The following is a 15952-nucleotide window of genomic DNA, read 5'->3' as shown; positions in this document are numbered from 1 at the left end:
AAATTAATGGAAACAAGGATGGGGGTTTCTAGAAGCAAGGAAAGAAGGGCAGGCCTTGCTCCATTTGAATGTCCTCGACCTAGAGCCCCTTCTCTAGCAGCCACAGGAAATCCCCAGCAACTGTTCTATTTCCTAAGGGGTTAATAAAACACGTTACTTGATAGTGGTTGGGTGTAAGCTTGGTTGGAAACAGGACACTTATGAAGAGAGAAGAATGGCAGTTGGAGGACTTTGGTGAATTTTGTTCATCAGAGTAAAAGGGTTGTTGCTGTTCTTAAAAGCAAGGTGGTAAAGAAAGAGCTTTAAACACAGACACATTAAGAAACCATGGCTTACCACTTCTCATTATGCTGACGCCACAGTTTCCCTTCTCAAATTTCACTCCTTCATACTTGTACCCTGTGGGAGGAAAGACAGACCTGATGGTCAGTGGAAGTCATTGTGCCTTTTTAACGCATTTGGTGCCCCTTTAGGTTATAGTCTTAAATGATATTCCCATGAATGGAACTAACATCTCTCTAAGTACATACTGTATAAAGAGGAGCTACGGATGTATGCCATACTCTGCGTGGACCAGTAGTATGATAGTGTGCCAAATACTATGGGCCTAAAAAAGTGACGGGCAGAGGAACAAAAATGTAAGTTGGCAAAGGGCTGGTAACATGGGGTTTAGAGGAGAGCCTTCCCCGCTGTAGGATTTTAGTTTAATAACTCATATTCTGGGCACACTTCTTATGAAGGATGCCATACAAAATAAAGCTGAATGGTAACTTCAGAAGAAGCCAATGGATACAGGCCAGTGCTGTGGACAGATACCAGAAATATGAAACTACTTGAGTTATTTGATTTGTGCAAGGAATAACTGGAAAATACTATGTGTGATGTGCGTGTGATGGGGTCAACTGACAGCCCTGGAAGCTAAAGTCCTTTACTTATTCAAAGAACAGCTTGGACAGCAGGGCAAGCTTCCCCTGCCCAAGCGTTGTGCTTCAGTCTTAATACTGAGGCTGGTGCAGAGTTCAGTCTACACCTGTGGAGACTGAGGGAATTATGTGTAATATTTTTTATAAATATCAAAAGCCCCTGTGGTTCTCTGTGTGACGTTACCCAGCCTGACTGCCAGGAGATAAATCAAAAGAGGCTGTTCAGAGGGAAGCAAACAAAAACTGAAATAATGTCCTTGAGGAAACACTGGGTAAGCTGTTTATTGGGAAATAGCCTGGATGAAGCCAGGAAGTGGGTAAGCAAGGTTACTCTTCCCAAGGCTCAGCCTAGGATCAAAGGAGATGCTAAACCTTAAAGATGCCAGCCTCGGGCAGGAGGAAGGGGTGAGTGAGTGGCCAGAGGCTGCCCAATGAGTGTCAGCAACAGCTGCCATCCTGGCAAGGGAGGACAGATGCAGAGGAGACATGCTGCAAGCATGACAGTCTCCTTCTCCCAGCCAGAGATGAGGGTTATTCACAAATGCGGGCAAGGAAAGATTATGGTACAGGTAAGGGAAAATGTGTATAGGACTCTGTTGCATTAACTCTTTGCTCAGGGTGCTATGTTCCTTTGGGGGTAAGAATACTTAATGCTTTGTTTTGGAAACGCTGCTGTTTAGTTGCTTTAACTAGTAAGAGGGTTCGAGAGCTAAAGTGCTTATAGGTGCCAAGTGCTGTTGGGTCTGTCACATTAACACAGTTGGGAACACAGAGATCTGGTCGGAGAGCGGTTGGTCCATGTGGTGCCATCTAGAGTGAGCTGCAGGAAGCCAGGCCTGTCACCTAACAGGAACATTCAAGAGGTCTAAGGCACAGTTTGCTCTATAACCATGACAATGGCCCAGTCAGAAGTCCTTGGGCGTTCTTCTGCAAAGGAGCTACCAGCTGCAGTTTGGAACACAGCAAACTCATTTCACAGAGGCCACTTAACAAACAGCCTTCAAGTGGTGTCAGTTGTTGATCGATGTGGACTGGATTTGAATCCAGTGTTCCAGAGGAGAAAGGCGACACTTCTGTCAAACCAGTAAAACAATGTTCATCTGTATTACTTTTAAAGCCTCTTTCCCAAATTCTAGCTAATGCTACACTGTTTCCTGTTTAACCTGTCTTGCCTGTAACCTCATATTTGGCTTCAACAGGAACAAGCCAAAATGATTCCTATGGGTTCTCTCTAGTGTTAACACACAGATGCTTCCCTGATGATGCAAAAACTAACTTCCTGCTCCTCTGTCATCACTGCTATCTGGTCCCTGGTTGAAGGCAACCAGGCACAGAGAATTTTGCAAGACCTCTTGAATTTGCCTAAATCCCCCCAACTCTCCTTAATAGGTAAGTATTTTCATCATCACAGTAAGGGCAAGTAAGCAGATCTGGCACCTGGACTGGTACATTTTCATGATCATTTTGCTAGACTGATTTAAATTCTTACTAAATAACTCCTGTGTGTCTTGCTGAAGTGTATTAGCCAGTAAAGTTTGGGTTTGTTAAATGTCAGGAAGCGGGGCCTGACCTGAATGTTCAGCTGAGTCAGCCTCACAAGGATTCTAAGTTCTACTTTACATATAGTATGAAGCTTCTACTGCCAACCCTACCAGCTGGGGAGTAAACTCCCAATTACCTGTTGGAGTGGTCACTGTGCATTCTGTATATGGCAGCTGATTTAATCCCTCTTCAACCACAAGTCTGATCTGTAGAACCAAAGGAAAGCATCAGCTTAGAGAGGTTTCTTACCCATCAAGGTAAGGTACTGTATTCTAGTAGTTTTACCAACATACAGTGAACATGTCAACAAGGTTTTCCCCTTGCCAGTTTATTTTCATATCCCTATCTCCGTTCAGGAGCTGCAGTGGGCTGCCCAGAACAGCCTGACCCGCAGCACTTTAAACACAAAGCCAAGTTCCCCAAGGCAAATCAATCAATAGAGAAATATCATCACCCCTCCCTTTGACACCTGTCAGTTGTCATTATTATGGGATGCTCTGCAAAAAGATTTCACGTTCACAAACATGGCCCAGTTTCAGCAGGGATATCTCTACAGGAGACAGAGCCAGTAAATTCCACAGCCTCAGGTGATCTGAAAACCCCTAGTCCTCCCCCAATGATAGCTCTGTAGCTGTACCCCAGGCAAGGTTATTTAAAATGTATTAATCTGACCCAGGGATGATTTCCCATGAAAGGAGCTCCAGGTATTAAAGATTTAGAAAGTAGAGCGAGCCAGCAATTCAGAGCCCAGAATACTAAAAAAAAAAAAAAAAAAAAAAAACCCCACAGCCAAGCAAAGATGAAAACATATTAAGCAAAAGTCACTGTATAATGATAGAAGTGAGGCAATCTCTCACAAGACTGAGCACATAACTTATCCATTGACCAGATAAATATAAGGTTCATCTCCACTGTTCTCATTCCAGGAACAGGGCAAAACCCACCAGAGGAATCTTTTCCATCCTTCCCTCTCAACCCAGTTCCCAGTGCAGACAGACTGTCTGTTTAAGGGAAGTTCTTCAGTTGCAGTCAGTGCCAAAGGCCTTTCGATTTATTGTCACGCCAAAGAAAGTTCAGTAATTTTATTGGCATGACAAGGTTGATGAGTGTTCTCAAGCTTACCACCACAAGAATTTCAATTCGGAGCAGAGTTTTATAGTGGGCCACATTCAGAGGTGATGGACAGGTTATGTCAGTGAGTGAGTGGGTCACAGTTGGTGTAATTCACACACCCAGGGGCCAGAAAACAAGAAAAGCAATTAGCAAGATGCTGTAAGTAAATGTCAGGAAAGATGGATACTTTCATTTTTCTCCATGGCATATAAATGACACCAAACTGCATATCAGGAAGTGGGTCCTACTGCGTCCTGCACCTCCATGGGCATCCCCTGTGAATTTGGCCCAGTGTGTCCATCTCTAGTTTCGTAGTTACAGCTAACAGGAAGCTGTCACTGCCAACTTATTCCCTTTTTTAATGTGAAGTTTTCTTTCTTGCTCTTTACTGGCACATTCTAATCCTGACAGCTTGAAGGAAATATCGCTTGTATCTGATTGTGCTGTTTGTGGGAAGATGCATCTTCTAGTACTCTTAAACCAAGATGCACCAGACTTTAAAAGTACATGCCTAGGACCGGGAACAGAAAGGGGCAAAATAAATTACCTAGACCAGGTATGGAAGGCACCCACCAAATGCTGATTTCATGTTTACAGTGCTAGCACAACTCATTCAGAGACTTAGGTTATGTCTACACTACCAGGGTAAATTGACCCAAGTTACGCTACTCCAGTGTGAATAATGTAACTGGAGTCGATGTAACTTATGTCGGCTTACTGCAGTGTCTACACCGCGCTGGGTCAACGGGAGACACTTTCTCATCGACTTACCTTACTCCTCTCATTCCTGGTCGAGTCCTGCTAAATCGACCCCCAGTGCATCGATCGCAGCAGTGCCGATCCCGCAGTAGTGTAGACATAGCCTGAGTTCTACTTTGTGTTTGAGTCCAGTGTCTCCAACTCTTCAGTGGAAGAGACTGGAAAGCCCTGCAGTGTTCTCCAGCAGCTCCTGATCTGCTCCCAAGGCTTTTCAAAGAGCCTCTACTCAACCTTTTCAGACCAAACATCAATGTTTTGCTATTTCACCACCAAAGCTCTAATCCAAGTCTTTATAATGCTCAGATCATCTTCTTAGGTCATTATTTTAACCATGTGCCTCCACTAGCTTCCCCTTCTCTTCTACAAACACCAGATTTGTCCTCACCATCGTGTTTTAGCTGCCTGACACACCCTTCACAGATGCATTAGCACATCAGTGACAGCCACCTTCCCTCTGCCAGCCTTTCCACCTATTAGTCCCCTTCTCCCCATAGCACCTTTGCACACACTCTTATGCCAACTATTATGTATGGGAACAATTGCATGAAAAAAATCTGCACTGCTAAATTTATCGGCCTTCAAATCTCTCCCTATGACTCATCTGCTGTGACCCTCCCGGAGACTGCTAGCAGCCAGTGCCAAGCAGGCAAAAAGCTAAACTGTGCTCACATCCAATCCCACCTCTCTGTTTATTTCATCCATCTGTTACATTTTATCATTTGGGCAGGGACTGGCTTTTTATTAAGTTTGTAAAGCACCTAGCACAATGGAGCCCCAATCTGCCTGGAGCTCTAGGCACTACCAAAGTACAAATCAAACAATAAAATATACAAAGCAAGACATCCCACAATCCTATGCACGGGTTCTCCATTTCTTCCCTCTTCTTAGGAGGAGGAGGGACCTGCTATCTGTCTAACGAATGTCAAGCCTGTTGTATGACCAGCAGGTAGAGGCAATCCTGTGAGCAGCAGCTCTAGATCTGTAAATGTGCAGGTTAAGCAACACTGGACTCCAGCAGCATAAGCCTGAGTTTGGCTCAGTGACTGGAAAGTTACAGCCTGCAGCAGTGAGGAAGTAGTTTGTACATCCCTAAGACGGGCACAACACTTCCAGGAAAATATGAGAGGGCCCAGGGTGAGGACTTTCACACTGGGGAACTGCAACAGGGGTAAGTTAGGGTTAATTAAGGTTTTCTCCTGCCTGTCTTGCAATAGCCATTGTTTCCCTTCTATCAAAACTTTAGCAACATATTTTTGACCTATCTTCTTTTTTGAAGTGATTTGATAGCCAATTCACTGGGAGGAATACCCCTTTGAGAGTAGGTCACGATGGGAACCCTCTGCAGGTAAAAAATAAAGTGCTTTCAGAAGGAGCTCAGTGTGGTAGAAACTCTTGTAGAGAAAGCACCCTTGATGGAGAGAACCAAGTTCTGTTAATGTTCAGTATGGTTTATCTTTATTGTTTGCAAATCTTGACTCTGCGTATAATAAGATTTTGGGAATCCTGGGAACCCTGACAAATAGGAACTCCGAAATGGAAGTGACCTAGAAATAAGTCTTTCACATCCTGTGTGCATCTTCCACGATTGTCCTTATTTGCTTTATTAACTGTCACAAATGTGTGTTTGAAACAAAGACATTTGTTGGAGACTGTGACGTTACACCCCATATTCTTCATAGAAATATGGTTATGGTATGAATATGGCATAACTAAGATATACTTTACGCAAGATAGCTCATGTAAGATATCATTGGAAAGGTTATGATTTAATGAATGTGATTATCCAATTTGTATGCCTATATCATAATCTTAACATGTTAGCAGATTGAAGTAAAAACCGTAGGCTCCCTGGTAGTGTTACTTTGACCTGTTAATATGTACTGGTGGAGGTAAAGGATCTTGGATTGTTATTACTATTATTGATTTGTAATATCGTGTAGTCATGGAACAGGACCCCATGTTCAGGCCATTAAAGATCCCATGGCACTTTTAACAAGAGTATGGGTGTTACTCAGGGAAACTGGGGTAGGCACATCTTGCTTATCTATGTTTCCCTAGCATTCTCAATTACCTACAAGCTTTTCACTTCTGTCCTAACATAGTAGTGTGTGCTGTTAAAACAGCTGCTGCATTCCACAGGTGGCTGAAGGTATTTGTGAAATCCTTTGGCATGAAAGACATCTTATACAAAGACATTAAGAAAGTTACTGTCAAACAGCATTCACAAATCGCTCCCACCCGATGACTCTCCAGCATGAAAGTCCTGTTTAACACAAGTGTCAAAGCACAGCAACAACAAGAAGAAATTCTCCACCTACCAGACGATCAGCAGAAAACACGAAGTCCCCTCTACTAGCTGTCCTGAAAAAGGTAGCAAAAGTGCTAAATTAAATTGTGGAATAACTTTTATTTCGATAACACTGATAAATAATTCAAGGATAGTACACTGTACATAGCAGGAGTTCTCCGCATAACTAATTTCTACTGGATAAAACTAATTGGAATCTCTTGATAGTGGGTAACTAATATTCAGAGAACATAAACCTACAGCCAGGCTTGCCTCTTACTATAGGCTAACATTTTGCAGTGCTTTGCCCAAAGCAATTAGAATATGAAAACCTAAGATTGCTATGTAAGCTTTCCATGGGAAAATCTGATCTTGCTTCCACTCCATCCTAGCAGGCCACCCAAACTATCATGTGTTCACTTCTTGAATTTACAAACATTGTGCTCAATATCCTGCGTCCAATCAAGTCAATAGCCAGAAGCATTGTCACCAAATGAGAGCAGTACCAAGCCTCCAGCGCTGAACTAAGAATCCAACTGTCTGACAGCCCTAAAAAACCCCAAACAAGCCATCAGAATATCATGTACAAGCACATCTTAGTACTACATGCAATTAGTTGCAGCTCTCTCTAAATTTCCATAAAGAAATGTTGACACCAAACTCCATATTTTTGCAATATTTTACTTGAGGGTTTACCTGCATGAAAGTCAGGAAACTTGGTTATTCCCAGAGCAACTGGTGACTTGGCCACATTAAAGACATTGTTTTTAAAGGGACAGTGTCAGTTTGTCTTAATTTCTTTCCCCATGTTACCAATCTTATACTAATAATAAGTTTATTTAGTTTGTCACATCACTGCTATTTATTTTTTGGCTTTCAATTATGCAGTGAACACAGACTAATCACTTTCTGGTTCTCTGGCATTAAAAGGAAACCCAAAACTTTTTTTAAAATGGCTTCAGGTAAATCTGCACAGTGTTCCTCTGATAATTCTTGTGATTTTACAATCATATTTTGTTTTTTTAGATTTTGATTGATATTTTGTTCTTTGGTATTAATTATTGGGAAAAGGGGAGTGAGCAGTGAGATGGCAAAACTTGCAGATGGCACGTCTAGGTTCTTCCATACCATGGAATCTAAGCCCTGGTCTACACTAGGACTTTAGGTCGAATTTAGCAGCATTAAATCGATGTAAACCTGCACCCGTCCACACGATGAAGCCCTTTATTTCGACTTAAAGGGCTCTTAAAATCGATTTCCTTACTCCACCCCTGACAAGTGGATTAGCGCTTAAATCGGCCTTGCCGGGTCGAATTTGGGGTACTGTGGACACAATTCGACGGTATTGGCCTCCGGGAGCTATCCCAGAGTGCTCCATTTTGACCGCTCTGGACAGCACTCTCAACTCAGATGCACTGGCCAGGTAGACAGGAAAAGGCCCACCAACTTTTGAATCTCATTTCCTGTTTGGCCAGCGTGGCAAGCTGCAGGTGACCATGCAGAGCTCATCAGCAGAGGTGACCATGATGGAGTCTCAGAATCGCAAAAGAGCTCCAGCATGGACCAAACGGGAGGTACGGGATCTGATCGCTGTATGGGGAGAGGAATCCGTGCTATCAGAACTCCGTTCCAGTTTTCGAAATGCCAAAACCTTTGTCAAAATCTCCCAGGGCATGAAGGACAGAGGCCATAACAGGGACCCGAAGCAGTGCCGCGTGAAACTGAAGGAGCTGAGGCAAGCCTACCAGAAAACCAGAGAGGCGAACGGCCGCTCCGGGTCAGAGCCCCAAACATGCCGCTTCTATGATGAGCTGCATGCCATTTTAGGGGGTTCAGCCACTACTACCCCAGCCGTGTTGACTCCTTCAATGGAGATGGAGGCAATACGGAAGCAGGTTTTGGGGACGAAGAAGATGATGATGATGATGACGAGGTTGTAGATAGCTCACAGCAAGCAAGCGGAGAAACCGGTTTTCCCGACAGCCAGGAACTGTTTCTCACCCTGGACCTGGAGCCAGTACCCCCTGAACCCACCCAAGGCTGCCTCCTGGACCCAGCAGGCGGAGAAGGGACCTCCGGTGAGTGTACCTTTTAAAATACTATACATGGTTTAAAAGCAAGCATGTGAAAGGATTACTTTGCCCTGGCATTCGCGGCTCTCCTGGATATACTCCCAAAGCCTTTGCAAAAGGTTTCTGGGGAGGGCAGACTTATTGCGTCCTTCATGGTAGGACACTTTACCACTCCAGGCCAGTAACACATACTCGGGAATCATTGTACAACAAAGCATTGCAGTGTATGTTTGCTGGCGTTCAAGCAACATCCGTTCGTGTGTTATCCTCAGGAGAGTGAGATATAATCCATGATCACCTGGTTGAAATAGGGTGCTTTTCTTCAGGGGACACTCAGAGGAGCCCATTCCTGCTGGGCTGTTTGCCTGCGGCTGAACAGAAATGTTCCCCGCTGTTAGCCACAGGGAGGGGGGAGGGTTGAGGGGGTAGCCACGCGGTGGGGGGAGGCAAAATGCGACCTTGTAACAAAAGCACATGTGCTATGTATGTAATGTTAACAGCAAGGTTTACCCTGAAAGAGTGTAGCCAGTGTTTTATAAAATGTGTCTTTTTAAATACCGCTGTCCCTTTTCTTTTCTCCACCAGCTGCATGTGTTTCAATGATCACAGGATCTTCTCCTTCCCAGAGGCTAGTGAAGATTAGAAAGAAAAAAAAACGCACTCGAGATGAAATGTTCTCCGAGCTCATGCTGTCCTCCCACACTGACAGAGCACAGACGAATGCGTGGAGGCAAATAATGTCAGACGGCAGGAAAGCACAAAATGACCAGGAGGAGAGGTGGCGGGCTGAAGAGAGTAAGTGGCGGGCTGAAGAGAGGGCTGAAGCTCGAATGTGGCGGCAGCGTGATGAGAGGAGGCAGGATTCAATGCTGAGGCTGCTGGAGGACCAAACCAGTATGCTCCAGTGTATGGTTGAGCTGCAGCAAAGGCAGCTGGAGCACAGACTGCCACTACAGCCCCTGTGTAACCAACCGCCCTCCTCCCCAAGTTCCATAGCCTCCACACCCAGACGCCCAAGAACGCGGTGGGGGGGCCACCGGCTAACCAGCCACTCCACCACAGAGGATTGCCCAAAAAAAAGAAGGCTGTCATTCAATAAATTTTAAAGTTGTAAACTTTTAAAGTGCTGTGTGGCATTTTCCTTCCCTCCTCCACCACCCCTCCTGGGCTACCTTGGTAGTCATCCCCCTATTTGTGTGATGAATGAATAAAGAATGCATGAATGTGAAGCAACAATGACTTTATTGCCTCTGCAAGCGGTGATCAAAGGGAGGAGGGGAGGGTGGTTAGCTTACAGGGAAGAAGAGTGAACCAAGGGGCGGGGGGTTTCATCAAGGAGAAACAAACAGAACTTTCACACCGTAGCCTGGGCAGTCATGAAACTGGTTTTCAAAGCCTCTCTGATGCGTACCGCACCCTCCTGTGCTCTTCTAACCGCCCTGGTGTCTGGCTGCGCATAACCAGCAGCCAGGCGATTTGCCTCAACCTCCCACCCCGCCATAAACGTCTCCCCCTTACTCTCACAGATATTGTGGAGCACACAGCAAGCAGTAATAACAGTGGGAATATTGGTTTCGCTGAGGTCTAAGCGAGTCAGTAAACTGCGCCAGCGCGCCTTTAAACGTCCAAATGCACATTCTACCACCATTCTGCACTTGCTCAGCCTGTAGTTGAACAGCTCCTGACTGCTGTCCAGGCTGCCTGTGTACGGCTTCATGAGCCATGGCATTAAGGGGTAGGCTGGGTCCCCAAGGATACATATAGGCATTTCAACATCACCAGCAGTTATTTTCTGGTCTGGGAATAAAGTCCCTTCTTGAAGCTTTTGAAACAGACCAGAGTTCCTGAAGATGCGAGCGTCATGTACCTTTCCCGGCCATCCCACGTTTATGTTGATGAAACGTCCCTTGTGATCCACCAGAGCTTGCAGCATTATTGAAAAGTACCCCTTGCGGTTTATGTATTCGCCGGCTTGGTGCTCCGGTGCCAAGATAGGGATATGGGTTCCGTCTATGGCCCCACCACAGTTAGGGAATCCCATTGCAGCAAAGCCATCCACTATGACCTGCACATTTCCCAGGGTCACTACCCTTGATATCAGCAGATCTTTGATTGCGTGGGCTACTTGCATCACAGCAGCCCCCACAGTAGATTTGCCCACTCCAAATTGATTCCCAACTGACCGGTAGCTGTCTGGCGTTGCAAGCTTCCACAGGGCTATCGCCACTCGCTTCTCAACTGTGAGGGCTGCTCTCATCTTGGTATTCATGCGCTTCAGGGCAGGGGAAAGCAAGTCACAAAGTTCCATGAAAGTGCCCTTACGCATGCGAAAGTTTCGCAGCCACTGGGAATCGTCCCAGACCTGCAACACTATGCGGTCCCACCAGTCTGTACTTGTTTCCCGAGCCCAGAATCGGCGTTCCACAGCATGAACCTGCCCCATTAGCACCATGATGCATGCATTGGCAGGGCCCATGCTTTCAGAGAAATCTGAGTCCATGTCCTCATCACTCTCGTCACCGCGCTGACGTCGCCTCCTCGCCCGGTAGCGCTTTGCCAGGTTCTGGTGCTGCATATACTGCTGGATAATGCGTGTGGTGTTTAATGTGCTCCTAATTGCCAAAGTGAGCTGAGCGGACTCCATGCTTGCCTTGGTATGGCGTCCGCACAGAAAAAAGGCGCGGAATGATTGTCTGCCGTTGCTCTGACAGAGGGAGGGGCGACTGACGACACGGCTTACAGGGTTGGCTTCAGGGGGCTAAAATCCACAAAGGGGGTGGCTTTACATCAAGGAGTAGTTCAGGCAGGACTTCACGGAGGGTTCTAATAAGAAATGGTGCACCTAAGTTATTGTTCTTATTGGAACAAGGAGGTTAGCCTGGCCTCTGATTGATACATGGCTAGATTTACCTCGCTGCACCTTCTCTGTGAGTGACTGCAGTGTGACCTAGAGGAATGAGTCCCCTAGACAGGGGAGAAGGCAAATGAGTACAAAACAAATCTGGTCTATTTCTTGTTTTGATCCACTCCATCTATCTTTTACATCTTTGGCTGGCAGCAGACGGTGCAGAAGGACTGCAAGCCATCCACATCTCATGGCTGCTCGGCAGAAGATGGCACAGTACGATTGCTAGCAATCCGTATTGCCTGCCTGCTCACCATTAGACGGTTCAATACGACTGACTGCAGGACTAAAGAGAATGACCTGGTCAAGTCACCAAAAATTTAGTCCCTGCGCCCATGTCTGCCCAGGCGCTCCCAGCCGACGTGGCCAGGAGCACCTCGGACATGACGAGGACGGCTATCAGTCATACTGTACCGTCTGCTGCCAGAAGGCAATGGGTTGCTGCTACTGTGTAGCAATGCCGTACCGCGTCTGCCAGCACCCAGGAGACATACGGTGACAGTTACCTGAGCGGGCTCCATGCTTGCGGTGGTATGGCGTCCGCACAGGTAACTCAGGAAAAAAGGCGCGAAACGATTGTCTGCCCTTGCCTTCACGGAGGGAGGGAGGGAACGGGGGCCGGACAATATGTACCCAGAACCACCCGCGACAATGTTTTAGCCCAATCAGAGTGCTCCATTGGGCTGCTCTGGACAGCACTCTCAACTCAGATGCACGATTGTTTGCCGTTGCTCTGACACAGGGAGGGGCGACTGAGGACACGGCTTACAGGGTTGACTTCACGGAGGGTTCCAATAAGAAATGGTGCACCTAAGTTATTGTTCTTATTGGAACAAGGAGGTTAGCCTGGCCTCTGATTGATACATGGCTAAAGCTACCTCGCTGCACCTTCTCTGTGAGTGACTGCAGTGTGACCTAGAGGAATGAGTCCCCTAGACAGGGGAGAAGGCAAATGAGTACAAAACAAATCTGGTCTATTTCTTGTTTTGATCCACTCCATCTATCTTTTACATCTTTGGCTGGCAGCAGACGGTGCAGAAGGACATATTGCCTGCCTGCTCACCATAAGACGGTTCAATAGGACTGACTGCCGGACTTAAGAGAATGACCTGGTCAAGTCACTAAAAATTTAGTCCCTGCGCCCATGTCTGCCCAGACGCTCCTGATCGACCTCACACAGGCGACCAGGAGTACCTCGGACATGACGAGGACGGCTACCAGTCGTATTGTACCGTCTGCTGCCACAAGGCAATGGGTTGCTGCTACTGTGTAGCAATGCCGTACCGCGTCTGCCAGCACCCAGGAGACAGACAGTGACGGTTACCTGAGCGGGCTCCATGCTTGCGGTGGTATGGCGTCTGCACAGGTAACTCAGGAAAAAAGGCGCGAAACGATTGTCTGCCCTTGCTTTCACGGAGGGAGGGAGGGAAGGGGGGACTGACGATATGTACCCAGAACCACCCGCGACAATGTTTCAGCCCCATCAGGCATTGGGATCTCAACCCAGAATTCCAGTGGGCAGCGGAGACTGCGGGAACTGTGGAATAGCTACCCACAGTGCAACACTCCGGAAGTCGACTCTAGCCTCGGTACTGTGGAAGCACTCCGCCGAGTTAATGCACTTAATGCACTTCTGTGGGGACACACACACTCGAATATATAAAACCGATTTCTAAAAAACCGACTTCTATAAATTCGACCTTATTCCGTAGTGTAGACATACCCTAAGAGGATCTAGGTAAGCTAAGTGACATAATGACGGATGAAATTCAGTGTTGACATTCAAAATGATGCACATAGCTTATTAAATTAATTATATCTACTTGGGGGGAGACCTGGGTCTCACTAAGCAAGCAGTGTTTGACTGCATAAGAATAGAGAATAATTCTGAAAATATGGCAGACCAGTGGTACACCCTCACCTGGAAAACTGTGTTCAGGCCTGGTGACCCAATGTCAAAAATGAGAGTAGACTCAGGAGTAGACTCAATATCACAAAGAAGAGAAAATATATTGAGGCAATACTGCCATGTTCCTCTTGCTGTCAAATCTAGAATTAAGGCACCGAGTGTATTTTAAGTGTCTGCCCTGCTAGAAGTGGAACATGCAGGGGATGCCACCCTCCACTGCGCCCCCCCAGCAGTGAAGTCATCTCACTGATGTGTTATGCACTGCTGAGTCATCCGGCTTTGTACAGCAGTCAGGAGCATATACCCTGCTGCTTTACTGTCTTCAGTTCTATATTATTCACTCTAAACACCTCAGGGAATAAAAAGCCTAAGTAGAATACAATAAAATGGTCACAAACAAAAGCCACAATAACCTTTAAATACCTACACTTAAATCCTGCCTCGTGTTACGTCTGGATTTTAAACAATACAGACACACTACTGATCTAAGCTAACGAAGTTGCTTCTATGGAAACCAGAGATCTTGGGTGCACTAGACTTGATTTTATTGCAAATTGCAATACTACAGGTTTTAGCCTCCAGATCACTCCATCTAATTTACCCCTGCCATGAATGAATGAACTTTTGTGAGATGATTTTTATAGTCTCACCAGTGCAGAGCTTTAAACAAGAGACTACAGCAGTGTGCTCCCACATAACCAACGTTTAAATGCACAAGTACGCTCTCCATTAGAGGGTTCAAAATTCACATCCATTAGACTTAAACTGTGGGCAACCACCTCTAACTAAACACTGGAAAGCTTGCAAAACTGAGCAAGTTTGTGAAAACATCTTGGATGCAGAGATGAGAAAGTGATATGGAACCTATCCTATCCCCCAGTCTCCTGTACATGTGCCCAACTCCTGTTAATATTAACGACAGCTACATAAAGGAAGCAAAAGGAACATGGACAGCTCTAGAGAGAGAAGTGGACTAAGTCAGTAATGAAGATTCGGTGGACTAACATATGCTATCTTATCCAGTATGAGGCATTAGAAGGACTAATAATAATGCCAATTACTTTAACTTCCTTAGGCTTCAGGGGCTGTACTGAAAACAATGCCAGGACAACACCCTGGTGATGGCAGAAGAACCTAAACAGAAAGGAGAGAAATACCGACCAGCTATTTGTGGTGATAAAATACATATATTTAAGACTTCATCTTGCAGACACAAGGTTTGTCCAAGAATAGTCACTTGCCAAATGGACCCAAATCTTGGCCCTCCTGTGCTTTGTCACATGCCGCTGACCAGAGCGCCACAGCATGGCATGACTCCATGGATACAGAGCTTTGTAAGTATCCTAAAAGGGGGAACCCATGAAATGCCACCCAGCCCACAATGGTAAGAGCTTTTTTAAAGTGTCTTGAGATTTTGCCTGATTTTCCCCACCATATTTTGCAGTAGATGCCAGATAGTTATTGCAATGCAGGATTGTATTAACTTCCCTGATTCCTGGAGAGAGGGGAGAAAGACTTATTTGCATGAGCTCCCACTTCCCCAAGCACCTCCCACCATGGAATGAACACAGAGCCCCACTGTGCCCCTCTTCTGCACTAGCCCCAACTGTCCTCAGGATCCCACAGGCTAATATGGAACTAACCTGTGTCAGAGTAAGTGACTATCCCTCCCCTGCTCCCGAGTAAGAGCCACAAACTGCCTCTCTCAGCCCTATATCGTGGCCACTTCTCTCTCATCCTGCCCCTCCCAACTTTGTGGCTTTTTCATACTGTCCCAGTGCCTCGACCATCTGTCTTCTGGTGCACTAAGCAAACACACCTCCCCTCTAAGACTTGTAATTGTGGTGCTATCTGCTCATTTTTATACTACTTTCTATCTAGAGAGAGATCTGAAACAAGACGTGATCTGGATGCCCTGTAAGTGAGCCAATTTTTCCTTCCTTCCTAGCATTGTCTATTAATGTCTCATTATGATATCTGTATCAAGTAGACCAAGCTCTCGGCAGCACGGAACTAGTCTTAGCTGTAAAGCTCCATGCCTATCGCGGCTGCATCCATTCTTAAGAGGATTTCCAGCACTACAGTTGCTTAAAAAGACCAGACAAGATGAATTATGCCGTTCCCAGAAAAGAGCATCACAGCAAGTTCTAGTCACCCTGTGCCTAACTGTTCCTTCTCCCCTATGTGATTTAGCAGTGAACATTTTAGAGTCCTCCTGGATGAAAGATTATTGCACCCTGGAATCTTTCTCCACCACTGAAATGTAGCTGTCTTTCTCAGATGGAATGTGGCAATAAAATTGCTGCCATTTTTTCCCCTGTGAAAGTGTTAACAAATGAGAGGCGAAAGCCCATGTTACATTGGAAGCCTGCTTGCCTTTTTGAACAGCCTCATTGGGTCTTCCCCCCTTACACAGTAATGTTTTTTTCTAGTAAATGTTTA

General features: G+C 45.9%; 2 protein-coding genes across 2 annotated transcripts in view; one reads left to right on the top strand and one right to left on the bottom strand.

The window, feature by feature from the left end:
- Window positions 1-15952, bottom strand: part of UPRT (uracil phosphoribosyltransferase homolog) — a 30387-nt gene that overhangs the window by 6118 nt on the left and 8317 nt on the right. Inside the window, exons 2-4 of the mRNA XM_074962444.1 lie at window positions 6656-6698; window positions 2602-2671; window positions 337-399 (exon numbers count right to left, since the gene is read on the bottom strand). Of these exons, the coding sequence (XP_074818545.1) occupies window positions 337-399; window positions 2602-2671; window positions 6656-6698 (176 nt within the window). The remainder of the gene's footprint in view (window positions 1-336; window positions 400-2601; window positions 2672-6655; window positions 6699-15952) is intronic.
- On the top strand, window positions 7325-14487 carry LOC141993646 (uncharacterized). Its single transcript, XM_074963193.1, has 4 exons — window positions 7325-7362; window positions 8452-8702; window positions 9282-9720; window positions 14433-14487. Exons 1-4 carry the CDS (start codon window positions 7325-7327, stop codon window positions 14485-14487), a joined length of 783 nt encoding a protein of 260 aa, XP_074819294.1.

The sequence above is a fragment of the Natator depressus genome, chromosome 9 (assembly GCF_965152275.1).
Source record: "Natator depressus isolate rNatDep1 chromosome 9, rNatDep2.hap1, whole genome shotgun sequence".
Taxonomy (NCBI): Eukaryota; Metazoa; Chordata; order Testudines; family Cheloniidae; genus Natator; species Natator depressus.
This window is presented reverse-complemented; position numbering and strand designations above follow the sequence as displayed.

Excerpts from the sequence above, each read along its gene's own strand:
- LOC141993646 (XM_074963193.1), top strand. The coding sequence starts at position 7,325 with ATGAAAGTCAGGAAACTTGGTTATTCCCAGAGCAACTG. Across the intron at positions 7,363-8,451 it reads GGTTATTCCCAGAGCAACTG|GGGGTTCAGCCACTACTACC; the intron begins GTGACTTGGCCA and ends ATGCCATTTTAG. Across the intron at positions 8,703-9,281 it reads AGGCGGAGAAGGGACCTCCG|CTGCATGTGTTTCAATGATC; the intron begins GTGAGTGTACCT and ends TTTCTCCACCAG.